This window comes from Bombyx mori, chromosome 8, assembly GCF_030269925.1.
Source record: "Bombyx mori chromosome 8, ASM3026992v2".
In the NCBI taxonomy this organism is placed as follows: domain Eukaryota; kingdom Metazoa; phylum Arthropoda; class Insecta; order Lepidoptera; family Bombycidae; genus Bombyx; species Bombyx mori.
In genome coordinates this window covers 15,814,756-15,831,241 of record NC_085114.1, presented here as the reverse complement: position 1 = coordinate 15,831,241, position 16,486 = coordinate 15,814,756, and the positions used below count along the sequence as shown (strand labels likewise).

At 44.7% G+C, this 16,486-nt stretch overlaps 1 protein-coding gene across 16 annotated transcripts in view; it reads right to left on the bottom strand.

Moving 5' to 3' along the window:
• Positions 1-16,486, bottom strand: part of LOC105841244 (histone deacetylase 5) — a 106,573-nt gene that overhangs the window by 1,982 nt on the left and 88,105 nt on the right. For 4 of the 16 annotated variants that reach the window (XM_038012449.2, XM_062669896.1, XM_038012450.2 and 1 more), the window contains 15 exons: positions 14,606-14,677; positions 11,547-11,654; positions 7,553-7,744; positions 6,751-6,815; positions 5,891-6,039; positions 5,048-5,152; positions 4,534-4,895; positions 3,072-3,268; positions 2,797-2,938; positions 2,479-2,720; positions 1,829-1,967; positions 1,466-1,708; positions 1,059-1,199; positions 531-719; positions 174-334 (listed from right to left, as the gene is read on the bottom strand). In XM_038012449.2, coding sequence (XP_037868377.1) covers positions 174-334; positions 531-719; positions 1,059-1,199; positions 1,466-1,708; positions 1,829-1,967; positions 2,479-2,720; positions 2,797-2,938; positions 3,072-3,268; positions 4,534-4,895; positions 5,048-5,152; positions 5,891-6,039; positions 6,751-6,815; positions 7,553-7,744; positions 11,547-11,654; positions 14,606-14,677 — 2,507 coding nt within the window. The remainder of the gene's footprint in view (positions 1-173; positions 335-530; positions 720-1,058; positions 1,200-1,465; positions 1,709-1,828; positions 1,968-2,478; positions 2,721-2,796; positions 2,939-3,071; positions 3,269-4,533; positions 4,896-5,047; positions 5,153-5,890; positions 6,040-6,750; positions 6,816-7,552; positions 7,745-11,546; positions 11,655-14,605; positions 14,678-16,486) is intronic. The other 12 variants (XM_038012454.2, XM_062669902.1, XM_038012455.2 and 9 more) reach the window with 4 other exon arrangements.

Genomic DNA, 16,486 nt, shown 5'->3' with positions numbered 1-16,486 from the left:
TGCGGGTGGGACCCGGCCGGCTACCTGGAGATCTCTTTGCAAAGGATATGTCTGGCATCGGGACAAAAGAGATTCCCCCGGTCAGCCTTCTGTTCCACTAGGGGGGCGCGCGGTGGTCGCAGGGTTCCACCAGTCGGGGCGAGCTCTGGGGGTCCGGGACGAGGAGTACTCACGTGGACACGGGCCGGTTGTGCTGGTGCATTGACAGCGTCGCCATGGCGGCTGCGGTGTCGGCGGCGTCCCGTTCGCTCTGCAGGGCTCCGAGCCGGGCCGCCGCCACCGAGGGCGCGGCCTCTAACGCAGACATGCCCACCAGGCTGCTGTACCGCTTGATCTGTGCGACGTTAAGGATGCGTTAGCTCCTCGGTAAAGATAACCGAATGTGGCGGTGTGGAGCGTGCGCCCCCCGCTCAGCTCGTGCGAGACGAGGACGAGATCAGAGTCCGTGGCAGTACCATGCTCACTGCGCGCTGTGGGCTGACGTGGACGAGCGGGGGCGCGACGGGGTGGGGTGCGGGGCGGGTACTCACGGTGGGCCAGTGCTGCGCCTGCACGGCAATCGTGGCGGCGAGCGCGTGCTGGGCGCGGGGGTGGGGGGCGCGGCACAGCTCGGCGTAGGGGGGCGCGGGGGGGCGGTCCCCCAGCAGCGCGCGGACCACCTCCTGCGCGCAGTCGCACATGGCCGCCAGGTCGTAGCCGCCCTCCAGCGACATCACCACCTGCAGACACAACACAACCTCCTCAATTTTTCATCACCCCTCGGCAGGAGCCCTTCTGTTCTCGACCATTATAATATTACAATGAAAAAAGTTTCACGTAAAGAGTGAAAACTTTCTGGAATGTTGGCGAGGAGGCGTCCATTATTGGACAAAGGTACCTCTTAGATATTATACACAAGATTTGTTATTTATTGTAACGAGGCCTTCATTGTGACATGTTCATTCCGCTGAGTGAATGAGACAGTGAGCCCTGGTCTGAGACATATTACGAGATATACTGAATGAAATAAAGAATGTGTATAATTCTTCGGTCGCTGTTGGCGCCCGTGCGGTCCCTACCTTGCCGTTGGCGAGCTGCATGAGGTCCCTGGTCATGTGCGCGAAGCAGGCGGCGGACACGCTGTACCCGCCGAGCGGCGCCGGGTGCCCGGCCGCGGCGTCGAACCCGCACGACACGAGCACTATCTCGGGGTCGTACTCCTGGAACAGCAAACTTGGTCGCTCAACGCACGAAATGAATCGACGGGACGCTTATAAAATTATAATTTTTTTTTTATCGGCTTCATTTATTTGAGCTGTCATTATGGGTAGGTACAGTACATCGACTGGATTCGTGCCCCCGAACTTTCCCCGACGCCACCGCGCCGTGTGGGTGTCAGAGCTTGCTCTTATATGAACGTGAACATAGAACCGGCGCAGAAGCTGGGGGGTCTCATCATGAGGACGGGGTCAGCCCTGTCGCGTACCTTGGCGATGGGCATGATGACGGAGCGGAAGGCGGCCAGGTACTCCGCGTCCCCCAGGGGCGGGTCGGTGCCGCAGCTCCAGGGCACGTTCACGTTGTAGCCGAGCCCCGGGCCGGCGCCGCACTCGGTGGCCGCTCCCGTTCCAGGGAAGAAGTTCCCGTCGTCGTGCCGGTGGATGCTCATGTACAGCACGTGAGGATCCTCGTAGAATATCTGCTGGGTGCCGTTGCCGTGATGCACGTCCTGAGAAATGCAGATACATGTCATCAACAATTCCGCACGAGCTCCAGTATCCGCCCGGCGTCAAGACGGTCGTGCAGCCCTGCGCGCAGGCGGACCGGTCTAGAGTGCGCAGCTACCCACCCAGTCGACGATGAGTATCCTCTGCAGCCCCAGCCTGGTGTGCAGCACGCGGGCGGCGATGGCCACGTTGTTGAAGAAACAGAAGCCCATCGCCTGGTTGGGCTCCGCGTGGTGACCGGGGGGCCGCACCACCGCGAACCTGCGCGCACAGCGGGGGACCGTCAGAGCAAGCCAGCGGCCGAGGGTTCCGCATATTGGAACCGTACATTCATTTTAACAAAAAGCAATATTCAAATCTAAATCTAGTATCATTTCCTAGAAGTCGCAATCTATACCTAACCCGAATCGAGGTACCTAACGACGTAACACCCAATAAGTGGGCCCAATCTTCAACGCGCCCCCGGGGAGCCGCGGGCAGCACGGTCCGGGACAACCGCGACGCTAGTTCGATGGGGCAGGTGATTGAAACGATTGCATTGCGAGACATTTTTAAAGTGTAGACTGGGTAATGTAATATCTACATATAATCTTGTTTTCAAAATTTATCAGATTAATAAATAAAAATAAAAATGCTTCAAAAAATACACTGAGGATTCAGACTACGGCAACAATCAAACATAACTTGACTCTGTACCAACTATTAAATAAAACATTAAAACCCTAGCCGTGTTGCCGCAGTCCCCGGACAGCGAGTGTGTGTGTGTACGGACCCGTTCCGGAGGTGTCCGCGCGCGGTGCGCAGCGCCAGGTCCAGCAGGGCTCCGGCGGCGAGGCGCGCGGCGGGCGCCGTGTGCAGGTCCGACCACGCCGTGTCCGAGTCCACGCCCAGCCCGCCGCACGCCAGCCGCACCAGCTGCCGCACCGCGCCCCCCGCGCCGCCCCCCGCCCCCACGCCCGCGCCGTCGCGCCCCCGCCCCGCGAACACCTGCACGTGCGCCTCCGTGTGCACGCTCTGCACACAGAACACATAACTCAATATACCTGTGAGTGGATCTGATACCTGAGTGAGGGAGCAACAGTCCCCGTACCTGCAGTTCGTCGAGCGTGGCCTTCCTGGGCCGCGTGCGCTCGGTGCGGGCGGCCAGGCCGGTCTCGCACAGGCGCGCCCACACGGACTGCAGGCGGCCGCCGTGCTCCGGGTGCGTGGGGGCGTGCTGTCCGCACGCACACCTGCACGCACACGCACGCACTATATTTCGGCTCGGGCGGGACCGTTACCACAAATACTGGACGTTATTCGAAAAGTCGGACTCTTAAAGAGATTATTTATGTATTTTTAGAATTACTCTATAATAATGCATACCCATGCTTGAGCATGAGCGGGTCGTAGGCGAGTCCCGTGGCGGGCACCCTGGCCCCCACCAGGGGCGACGAGAGGGCGCGGGTGAGGGGGGCCGGCTCGACGGGGGCGGGAGGATCGTTACGCTTCGACGTCAGGTCGATGACCTCGCCCTCCTCCTCCCGCAGCTGCACCGCCGCGTCATGTGCGCGGGTCAACACCTAACACGTAAATAAATACTAAATAATCACACACACTTGGCTCCAAGCTAGAACTTATTATACTGTGGGGACAAGAGATATTTTTATACTATCCTGTCAAGAAAGTACCGGGAAATGATCAATGATACCAAAAATGTTAGCAATTCATTAAAACTTATTTTATCACCGTCAAAGTATGCTCTTTCAGAAACAATACACTTACGCCCAACGAATAGTTCAATCATCAAAATATTTTTTAAGCGCTTTTTCCGGAATTTAGTTCAATTCTCGCCGCGAATTCCCCTTTGTCTTTTTGAATGAAAATAATTCGTTACAGTGATGACTTTGTTCGTCGAATTTGCTCTCCTACACGCCACACACGACCCAATAATAATATCCTTTGTTTACCGTCTGACCTTCCGGCGAGCATTCCGAGTGCACAACAACGCGATAGTAAAAAAAAACCAGTCAACATGACTTTTGGTCCACTTTAGTGTGGTTTTTTCAGTTTCAGTTTAAATGGAAGGGGTCACTCCGAAGCTTGTTGACCAGTTTCCATGTCCAACTCCTTCTGGCAAGTGTCCAGCGACTTTTATGCGATGAAGTGTTTTGGAGAAAAATCAAGTCTTTTGGGACTAAACGAGCGGCAACGTGTTTCATACCAAAGTTATTATTTAAAATGGTAGCCATCGACTCGAGAAACACAGAAAGTTCGGCGGCTATCTCTCTCTCTAAGCTTGAACGAGAATTTTCGGTAATTATTTCCTTCACTTTTGCGATGTTAACTTCAGTTGGAGACATTGATAGTCTGCCAGAGCCGCGCGAGGCAAATCTTCCTTTACATATCGATCGCTTTTGAACGGTTTTTAGATTTCATACGCATATTTTTTTGATGAAGTCGATAAACCAACATCTTTCTGTAATATTGTTAGTGACTTCGAATAAATACGAAATTCCATTGACGATGCAAAATTAAAGACAAAATCTTCGTTCGATGTACTTGTCCAATATACTGGTATATGTACTTCACACACTAGATACGACACAACTAAAAACAACACCGTACAAAAACACAAAATGGAAAACAGTGTTGCCAATATAACAATAACAAATAAAGCTAAGTTTAAGACTGGAACCATTAACAAATAATCCATTCCCGATACTTTACCCAACAGTGAGTTACAATCTACTTGCGACGGGCATGTCTGTTTGGACTTTTAGTACCAAAAATAAAGGAAATGTATTTATTGATAAGTCGTGGTCAGAGTGGAGAGCATAGTACGTACAGTTTTCCGGATCTGATCTCTGAGGTAGTGGTGCACGGGGGGCGGCTGCAGGGCCGGGTCGCCCAGGGGCAGCGGCGCGGAGTGCGTGCGACCGAGGCGCTGCACCGGCCGGCCCCCCGCCCCGCCCACCACCAGCGCCTCCGCCTCCGACACGGGGGGCAGCACCACGGGCGCCGGGGTGTGCGCCGCGGGGGGCGGGTGCAGGCGGGGACCCACGTGAGGTCGTCCCAGAGAGATGTTGGGCAGTGACGGAGACGAAAACAAGAACTCTGCGGCGCGGGAGCCGTTCTCCTCCTCCTCGCGGATGGGAGCCGCGGCGCAGCCACCGGGGGGCGAGCCGCGGGGGGACCCACCTTCGCAGTCTGCAAGTACAAGTGTGGCATTAGCTATCCGCACACCGCAAGGTTCTAAAGTGATATTTTTTTTAAAACTAGATGAGCTCGGGCTGGGTCCCAGTCTCCGCGAGCACGTCGGACTGCGCCGTCAGTGGGGGGCAGGTGTAAGTGAGACTCACTGCGGTGTTTGTGCCGGGTCCGGAGGGGGCGGCGCGCGAGGGGCGAGGCCCGGCGTTCGATGACGCGCGCTTTCAGCCGCTGCTTCAGCATGTTGGGCTCCGACGCTGCAAGGTTAGTTCACGCCATGCGGGTTATTGGGCATCACAACACAACGCACACACTATATATATTCCAATCTATAATGAATTTTATAATAAATAATGATACTATATTGCAAATATTACTATTGCCGGATTAGATATCAAGTTGTTGGTCGCAAGGAGTGGCCGCAAGGGACCAGGACAGGGATTCAGTTCAGCGACTTCACATTTAGTCTTTGAAAATTCGGAAAGATTCAAGCGGCTCTTTCTTCAGCTATTGAATTGGACCGTAGTTCAGTTTCTAAATTCAATTGAATTATTGATTATTCATTTATTTCATTTTTAAATCTGCCGGAGCAGAGCCAGAGCTACATCGGCAGTACACGGGGGCGCACATCTAAATAATAGCTTAACTTTAAATAAACTTCTTTATCTGATGTCTTGAAATAAAAGTTCTTTTATTAAGTTTTTATTTATACATTTTTTCAATAAAAATTCTCAGTTGTAAGATTTTACTAAAGACGCTATTCTCGAACCTTAAAGATTTTGCAGAAACGAAATAATATACATATATGCACATACGATACGGATATATAATATTATGTTTATTGCTAAACTACAATAAGTACACAAGTTATTGAACTACAAAAAACAACATTCATAAAAGTGCAGATGATAGAGGTCGCTGCGGTCAGGGCACTCGCTACAACAGACGTTAGTAGGACACTCGGGTAAATGATGATTGAGGGCTGATAGACTTACCGGTCTTGCGCAGGGGGTAGTCTGCGGGGGAGGGTTGCGGAGGGGGCGCGTTGAGGTTGAGTGGCAGCGGCGCCGTGAGCCGGTAAGGGTGCGTCGCTGTCGCCCCCGTCGACGTTATCGACTCCCCTGATGAAGACTTCACTATGCCCCTACAAGAGAACCGTAACCTGTACCGGGTCGTAAGTTTACTTGGCTGTAGATGGGCCGATGACCTCATAGACCATCTGATGTTAGGTATGGCTTGTGAGGTTGAAATCTAAACTCTATTTTATAACTATACCACCCTTCTAACCGGACCGCATGACTTGCTTTGCGACATAAAGTGACATGATTACGCTCTGTCACCATCACCAGCCCTGTAACTACCATCAGTAGTCGCCCCACCTTGTCCTGTCGCTATGGAGCTAAAATGCAACGTCATGTGACTTGCACCATGATATCACATCACATACGTTATGCCAGAATATATCATTTCTCCCAATCGTAAGCTCACAACAGTACGACCTTCTTTTTAAAGGATAGGACGTTTTATTGTTGAGGCCAAGGGGGGTTGTCAATACGACAATCTGCGTTGCGTCATATAAGCTGATATCCTATATTTCAACTGTTTCAAATTTAAAATTGTTGTCATCTGTGAGTCCCTAATCATTGTTACATTTGCCAATTTCCCTGATGCATTACGGGTGCCAATACCGTTTCATAATATTTCCCTTAGTAACTGGTTATTATAGTGTAGAGAGAGAGAGAAATGCAAATAAAAACAGGATAATAACTGACTTAAGCGGTATATTGATTTTGTCAAAGTGAGCCTGGCACTAGTGCCATAGATGGACAGGTCACGAAGGGAGCCCTCAACTTACCAGTTGCGGTAGGAGGCAGTCGTCACGGTGCCATTGGCGTTGGCCTGTTTCTTTTTTATAAACTCCTAAGAAAAAAAAAGGTCAACATCAAAATTGATAAACTGCAATTTTCTATTTTTCGTTTGAAACTTGATTGTGTTGGGTTCGTGTGGATCTATGCGACAAAGAAATTTATCGATGAAATTGAGTGATCGAATAGCAGTGGTAAACTCTTGAAACCACGTCTTCTGAGTCAATGCTTATATTGCGAAACAATGAATGCGAGAGCAACTGTGGGCGATTTTATCAGTAACGGCGGGTTGACTGCACCACGCTTTGTCGGGCATGTCCCCATCATCTCCCTTCCACAACCACTACGCCCACCAGGAGCAGAGCTCTCGCCTGATATCGCTTCATCCACAGTGCGGTTGCTTATACATCATTTTTTCCATGCAATATCCGACCCTGCAGGATGTTTCTCAGTGCTATGGCATGTTCGTCTTCCACCGAGGATTGAGGAATCTCCGGCAAGAGGCAGCGGTTCTGTATCGTCCCTGAACTTGCCATTGTCTACAAGAATCGACGCCCACTCACCATCAAGCTGGCCCAATGCTGTTCTACATTCTATGATACTACAAATCTTGTATGAATTTCGATTGCATAATGCCACGAGCTCCGATTCCAAGTGTATCAGTGCCATCTTTTAAATAAAAAAAATTGAGTCCTGTCACAAGGTAGGCAGCAGCAGACACGTTGTGGTCTGTGAACTCTGTAAACCGTTCAACACTGAAGCTTTATACCTGTATAAGTATACATTAGTTACCTGTAATTTCTGTTTAACTTGGGTAGACGCGTTGGCGCTGTGTTCGTGTATATCCTTCTTCCGCATCAGCTCGACGCGGTCGCGCTCGTGCCTCTCCCGGGCCTCCCGAGCCTCCCGCGCCTCTCGGGCCTCGCGCAACGCTGCCTCCTCCATTGCTTTCTTCTGTTGCTCCCATAACTGAGGGACGAAGGACTTTCATTTAAATAATTAAATGTAAAATCACTAATAAGGTTAAACACCAAGCATTGGACGGAATTTGAGGTCGCACGTGAAGGTAAAAAAGCTTCTTCCTATTTCAAATGAATAATTTTGAAGTCGTCGTGTCCTAAAGGATAAGACTTCTGGTGCATTCGTATCTAACGATGCACCGGTGTTTGAATCCCGCAGGCGGGTACCAATTTTTCTAATGAAATACGTACTTAACAAATGTTCACGATTGACTTCCACGGTGAAGAAATAACATCGTGTAATAAAAATCAAACCCGCAAAATTATAGTTTGCGTAATTACTGGTGGTAGGACCTCTTGTGAGTCCGCACGGGTAGGTACCACCGCCCCGCCTATTTCTGTCGTGAAGCAGTAATGCGTTTCGGTTTGAAGGGTGGGGCAGCCGTTGTGACTATACTGAGACCTTAGAACTATATCTCAAGGTGTGTGGCGCATTTACGTTGTAGATGTCTACGGGATCCAATAACTACTTAACATCAGGTGGGCTGTGAGCTCGTCCACACACCTAAGCAATAAAAAAAAAGATTTTCAATAAGTTGTTCGTGAAGTCAAATTACAGCACGAACACACGGTGTACCGCGTCGCGTACTGACATCGCGGACAGGAGTGCGAATAAATCATCTTACGTAGATTACAGCAGCAAGCCGAGGCAGAGAATAATGTCGTTAGCGTTCTAATAACGACGTCGCGTTGTGACGATCGTAATAAAATTCCGAATTGATTCGTTCTTGGCTCTTTTTTACATTAATAATACATAACAGTCTCCTACTTCTCTTAATTTCCTAAACTACGTCATACAGAGAACAATAAAATTCGTTGGCAAATACCCTCATAATAAAAAATTACATTCGCGACAAAGTGCAAATTATGACGAAGCTCGAAGTTTGTTGTGTCACAAGCGCCAAGCTGTTGACGCAGACTCCCCTCCGCGTGGACGGAAACGTGTTAGAGAGATCTTTCCACTGACCGAATGAAGGTTTTATGTTTTCCTAAGATGTTCGATCGTTAAGTCTCTTGTGTGAAAAATAAATGATTTTTTATACAAACGAGAGAATCAAAGTGACGTCATTAGATGTAATTCTTTTTAATAACTAATTTTTTTGTTTGAGCGTCTGGGCGGATGAGGTGACTATCTTTTGCGCCGGGGTTCAGGTCCCTTATAGGTCGGCATATTCTCAGTATGTGATGCCAAAGTGTTCAGTGAGCACCCAAAGTATAGAAAAATATCGGATAGGAAAATCCCAAAGTATAGGAAAATATAATAATTGACTGGTGGTAGGACCTCTTGTGAGTCCGCGCGGGTGGGTACCACCACCCTTCCTGTTTCTGCCGTGAAGCAGTAATGCGTTTCGGTTTGAAGGGTTGGGCAGCCGTTGTAACTTACTTGAGACCTTAGAACTTATATCTCAAGGTGGGTGGCGCATTTACGTTGTGGATGTCTATGGGCTCCAGTAACCACTTAACACCAGGTGGGCTGTGAGCTCGTCCACCCATCTAAGCAATAAAAAAATAAAAAAAATAAAAAAATATCCAAGCTAACTTTTACAAAATTTGTGGAAGTTATATGTATTCGTTCCACTTGGGAACCCTTTTCCGGGCTTTAGACCAGTGATACTCCTTCATATAAGAAGGTATTTGATATTTACAACCAGGCATCAAATGTCTTGTTCTACATTTTTTTTAATTCAACTAGTAAATCATTGTTCTAGTAGAGCCCTCAGCACCCAGATTCTATCTTCGATCATTGCTGACCTGGCCATCTTAACAGACTGTTGATGTAGTCCTTCCACATGATTTCAACATACATACGATTCTAAATTCAAAACCATATGTGTGTCGACATCGATACGTTTATATATGTAAGTATTACGTTACGAATTAAAAATAAACATGACTGTATAAAACTAATTGGTTTTTTGTTTTGAAATACCGAAGCTGGTCGTATACTAACTAGTTCTCGACACGTGATCTTGTAAAAAAATGGATATGTTAGAAACAGGCAATCGTGACTGAGTTTGGCTAGCGAAGCAAGATTAGAATCGCATATCAATATTATTATGTAATTATTAGGTAATGCATATCAGACTGGACCCGAAGCGTAGAAGTAGTTATATCACTATTAAGGATTTTTTTTAAAGTCTAGATGGGAAGCTCAAGGATCGTGTCTCTTGGCTATCGAAGTCGTTGTGGCCTAAAGGATAAGACGTGCGGTGCATTCGTGTTGAGCGATGCATCGGTGTTCGAATCCCAGACGGGTACCAATTTTTGTAATGAAATACGTACTAAACAAGTATTCACGATTGACTTCCACAGTGAAGGAATAACATCGTGTAATAAAAATCAAACTCGCAAAATTATAATTTGCGTAATTACTGGTGGTAGGACCTCTTGTGAGTCCGCGCGGGTGGGTACCACCACCCTGCCTATTTCTGCCGTGAAGCAGTAATGCGTTTCCGTTTGAAGGATGGGGCAGCCGTTGTACTTTACTGAGATCTTAGAACTTATATCTCAAGGTGAGTGGCGCATTTACGTGGTAGATGTCTATGGGCCCCAGTAACCACTTAACACACAGGTGGACTGTGAGCACGTCCACGGATCTAAGCAATAAAAAAGTCTACAGATAACGCAACTGATATTGAGGCAGCGACGAGCCTGTAACGGCTGTCTCACCCTGAACACATGACTACTCCACTGATGTTGATGATATCCACCAGATCTCGCTCACAGCAGTCGTTATTATTAAGATAGGCGACCGAATTCATACTATTTATGATGTCGTCCTGACAGTTTTAAGCAACGCCATTTTTTTGCCCAACAACAAGTCTGAATACATACTTTGCGCGAAAATATCGTGAAGTTTTTAACACGATACGTATACAACAGGAAAGATCTCGTGTTATTAAACAGAGCCACGTTACGGACGCGTGCGTTCAATGTTATCCAAAGTTATAGCACGCGAATAGTTCAGTTTGTTTTTGCTGTGTTATATTTTAGAACGTAAACACCACACGAGCGAAACGAAGAAAGATGTGAAAGAGCTTTTTTTCTATCTATCTGTCTATCTATCTCTTAGGTTTATGGCGTTTCCTTTTAGATTTCGCCAATGTCAAGTGTATATAATACTCTGCTTTCTATGGCGGGCTTTGTGAACGAGCAAGGTCACAGATAGTCACTAAGAATTAAGTGAGTAGCTAAGAATGTGAGCTTCATTTTTTAGATTTTCTTTCTTATTCTTCATTCATTCATTTTTTAGAGAACGCATATGAGCACCGGGGGCCCTCTGGCCGGGACTGCTGCTACTCTGACATCCGACGCGGTACTATAAATTCTCACTGCATAATATGTAACTTAACTGGGTTTTGGGGTAAATAAAATCAAACTATATCGACAGGTGAAAGGCAATTGGGTTTAACAGACATTTGTCCAATTTTACAGAAAGAGCCATTTAGACTTTAATATTTGGAAGAACTATCATTAGAATAAAATATCTTCTTCAGTTATTTGAATGGGGTAAATTTAATTGAAGTTCAATTAAAAACATCAGATTGTTGATGCTAATACCAAATAAAACGTAAAGTTAAATGTCGTGTATTAAGCGAAATGTCGCTTAAGCCAAATATTCTTTCACCCCTCGATATGAACTCTTGGTCGAGCCCTGACCTCGTACAACAAAGGGCAATACGAAATACTGATAATACCGACTAACTCGCGCAACCTCAAAACGCGATTTATCAAATCAAAAATGAATCTTAGATCATAAATGTTACCTTCAAATGTTCCCTCATCTGGTTCTCGTGTTCTCTTGCCAACTGTTGCCTCTGCTGCTGGAAATGCTGCAGTAGAATCTCCTGTTGGAGCTGTTGCTGCTTCTTCAACTATAACAGAAACAATTGTCATTCAATAATGAGCGCTGTTGTCGTAGACTCAACAAGTCAAGGATTAAACCACAAAAAATGACTTATATTTAAATTTTAGTTACAATTTCCACACTGACCCGGTTAGCCGCTGACGTATAAGAAAGCAAATTATTTCACAGATTTCAATCGAGTAGTGTAGTGTAAATAAGTACACTTTAGCGTACACGTAGAACGATAAGGGTTCTTTCACAATATAACCTGAATCCAAAAACTGCATTTACGCCATTCAGACATTTTTACATTCGAGGGTAGGACCTTGCTAGAGCCGCTGCTTACTTTAAATAGGAAAAAAATTAACACAAAAACGATACGTACAATACAATATAATCTTTCAAACAATTCGGGTAATCATGTTAACTATGACGCGCGTTGTAAATCAAATGAAACATGTATGGTTAAGATATAGTGCTCTAATTAAAAAGTCTTAATACCAATATTATTTTTACAAAAACTGTCTAGAATCACGAGAACGGTAAAGTTTTTGAAATTATTAAATAAATTAATAAACGCGAGATTAAGTAAAGGTACTTTTAATGTTTTATTGATACTTTTGTTCATTGTATTTTAATCACAATGGCGAAACCTTGAGAAAATACTAGAACATATACGATAAGACAAAAAATGAAAAAAAAAAAATACATACACTTCTGTTATCATATTTGAAAATTGATAATTTAATAGTATTAATAACATATTGCTCAAAAGTTATGTTTTGTAAGCGTCCATAAGTCATTTTGTTACTTTCCCCGAGTTTCCATTAGCGAAAATCTTTTACGTACAAACTGTATCCTATTCAACCACTTCACAAATCGCGTCTCCAAATTATTTATAATATATGGAATGCAATGAGTTATTTCCTATTCAAATTCGAGGTCATCCAATGTTTGAACTGCCAAACTAGATAGATGTAGGAGAGATGTAGAAGCAGGGATAGATTGCATGACAAACTTATTATTAGATTACGTAGTTTTCACAAATACCCCATAAATTTGTGAACATGCAACTGGGCTACGCTTTTATGAATAAACGGGCGATATTGAACACACAAACGGACGCGGAGTCATTGGAAAGTAAATTAATGAATGTTAACATTAACCATAATTAACTTTTATGAGATAGTTTCTTGAAACTCAGGTTTTCATTTGCTATGTATGTTTTCGTTATCTGGAATTCGGTATCTGAAAATTCTTTATTCTTGGTCAATAAATACCAATATTAGGCAATCTCTTAAATTCAAAACAGTGATAGTGATTATGTTAAATACACTACCCGTTAAATAACTGGTAAGTGTTTTCGAGCAATCTTCGATATTAAAAACAATAAATATAAGAGCCTTTACAAAAGATACCGTTAGTTAACTAGCGTAGACATAAGAGCCACCTTCAAGCTATTACCAGTAGGTGTTTACCCAGCAGACATTTTATAAAAGTTTTTCTCTCTGGAAGGCTTCTCTTGCCACATCGGTTTGGATCTTTGATATTTTGCCTAAATGCTTTTTCGAGTTGGCAGTGTGACCATTTCTATAAGCTACAGTTACCGCTTATCAATTGGCCAGTGAGTTCATCTGCCCATCTACGCAGTTAAAATACAACGGACAAGCAAAATGTACTGTTTCATTTTATTTATCGATCATTTTCAAGAAGACGCGGCATCGTTTGCGCTTAATCCAAGCAATAGTTGAATACAAATATTTTTTCGAAAATTTTCCTGATCATAAAAACCGTAAAATCCGAAAGTGTACAATGAAAAACACACGAAAAGAAAAATGGCAAGACCTTCATCCCCTTCACTTATAGCATGTCGGCCTCCTGCTCCAGTATTTTACTGTAACCTGTTGTAGGAATTATCTCTGTTTAAGCATCTACAGACGTATGTACATACTTATAACACTAGCTATCTTAATAGAACGATACGTTTATACATAGAGAACTCAAAGGTTATCGCAGATACAAGAGATATCACTGCAAATTTAATACTGATCATCATTCTCTTGGAAGTTATTTTCCAAACATGTTCAACCTAAGAATAAATTTTACAAAGTCACAGTCCTGAGAAGAACTGGCGAACCACTTTAATTAACTACCTTTTTCTTTAGAAATTCACAATTTAACCATACTCATACAATGATCGAAACTCGACCATAACTAGATTCCTTTTAAGTGCTAAATTTTCTCTTTTGTTTTGTTATGAAAATAAAAACAAGAAACTTCAACAGGTTTTATTTTCCACAGACAAGTAGAGCAGAAACTGGTGAAGGAAATTGTTTTGTCTTTGCTATGCTTTGTTATTTTTTTAGATTTGAATTCATGATTACATTAATAAACTGAAACTAGACCAGGAACCAGGAGCGAACACGTAGCGGTAGGCAGCGGCTTGGCTCTGCCCCTGGCATTGCTGAAGTCCATGGGCGACGGTAACCACTCACCATCAGGTGGGCCGTATGCTCGTCTGCGTGCAAAGGCAATTAAAAAAAAAACATCGGTTCTCGTCACGATGTCCAGTCTACTGCTCTCTGAATGATCACGAACTTTACAATATGCTTGGCTGCGAAGCTACGACACACAATGTTCTTCGTGTTACACACACAACGCAGTGCAAATGTTTGGTCAGGTGTTAAGCTATTTTCGAACTAGGTGTGGTGGTTGAATATGATACGTTTGTACAATATTACAAATCTCTACGTTAGAGCCGAAAGGTCGGATATCCACTTTTTAATCACATTTCTTAATTTTACACAGCTTCAACCGTCGACTTTCTGTTCAGGCGTCGTTATTTGAAATGAATCAAGCTATAATGATTCGCGAAACAGAGGGTCCGTGTTCAATATTTCAGGTCTTTAATTGGAAATGTTGAGAAGTGGGTATCCGACTTCTCGCCCCTCACGTCGAGAAGGATATTCTTGAACTCACTTGCTGCAGGAAAGAGTTTTCTAACGTTTGTTTGGCTCTCTCCACGATATGATTCTTTCTTGGACTGTGATTCTGACAACGAAAGGAAATATAGATATATGAATGTTGGAAAAAAAAACCCAAATTTTATAACAAGTGTAAGGGACAATTGTGCATCGGTTTCCAAAAGTTACAAACTAAACTGAGAAATAAAAATGTTTTTCGATCCGTCTTGGAATCCCACAAGTCGCAGATATCTCAATCTTAAGATTACAATAAAACAGAAAAACTTGTGTAAGACACGGTTTACATATTTTATGATAATGGAGCTATTAACAACACAAATTTGGTGCATGGTTTTGGTCGCACGTAAGCAACCGGCACTGGCTATTAGCGTGACCGGGGGCCATGACACGAAACACTTCACAGTGCTTTTAAAATCTAATGTAAATGAAATTCTAATCACATGTACTATCACAAAAATCTAGTTTATCAACCAGGAATAACGCGGACAGGAAACGATAAATAGATGAAAAAATACATAAAGATTCCCCTCGGCGAGCGTGCTCGTGTATTTTTGGCGTCGCATGCATTATTTTCGTGTGATGGTGAAAAAAATGGCGGTCGTTCGGTATGCGCCGCGAATAGAACATGTTACGGATGTTTTGCGCGTCCGACGTGGGCGGGGGGAAACATATCGCCGGGTGGCCTAGCTACTGGATCTTCATGACTCTTGTAAGACCCTATGAGTGTTCTTTCGACGCGATTATTACACGACTCTTTTAACCCATAGACACAGTCCACTGAGTTTCTCGCCGGATCTTCTCAATGGGTCGCGTTTCCGATCCGGTGGTAGATTCTGCGAAGCACTGCTCTTGCTAGGGTCAGTGTTAGCAACATTCCGGTTTGAGCCCCGTGAGCTCACTTACACACGTTAGGGTGAAGCTGAAATAGCTTCTCAAGGCTATCAGCATAGGTAGCGAAAAAAAACGACTCTGTCGAAATACTGATAGGAAATGTGCCAAATAAATCAATATATATCGCGTCTTCGGGGCGTTTGTAGAGAACATTTTTGTGACATTCGCATGAATTTCTCTATCAGCTTGTCAGCAGGGCCGTGGCGTAGCATGTTCTTCTTCAACGTGTCATTAGACGTAGGACGCAGCTTAACTGTGCTCCTCCTGGTCGATTTATTGCCGATGTTTAACAGAGACATTAACGATTCTAAATAAAGAGGACTACTAGGTTCGTCTGCCTTCGAACCATATTGAAACAGAATCCTGGCTTCTGTTTTTTTTTTCATTGTCAATAAACATTTTGACATTCTGGTTACCGTGATCACAGAAAACCTGGTAATTTAGTCGCCTCAATTCTGGACCTGGTGACCCGCCGAGTCCTAAGCTCTTATACTCCATCCAATTCGATCTGGTTTTAGTAGCATTCCTCGCAGTCTGTTATTTGCAAAATATTTTTCCCGCTTACAGCTTATTTGATATGAAACAATTTAAATTTTAATATCCATAAACACACAAGAGATATTATATGTAAATAAACCGACACACGCCTTACATACTAATATTATACACGCTGCACACAAGTGCACGTGTACATACGTTCTATGTGACTGTATGTAAGCGCACGTTTGTGTGTGTGCGTTTAGTGTGTATGTATGCGTGTTAACTTGTCTGTGTGTGGTGTTTTTATTTTGGTCGAGCGCTCCGTTCGGTGTTTTATAAATAAAACTGGTTGGAAATTTTAATTTTAAATGCGAGATGGACCGAGCCGGCCTTTGTTGCAGTATACTTGGAAAGGTCACGGCGACACGTCGCCACGACACGTTCACCCGTCGTCACGGGGACTGGTGTTCGATTCTGATGTTTTATAGCTTTTTAATTATGTGAA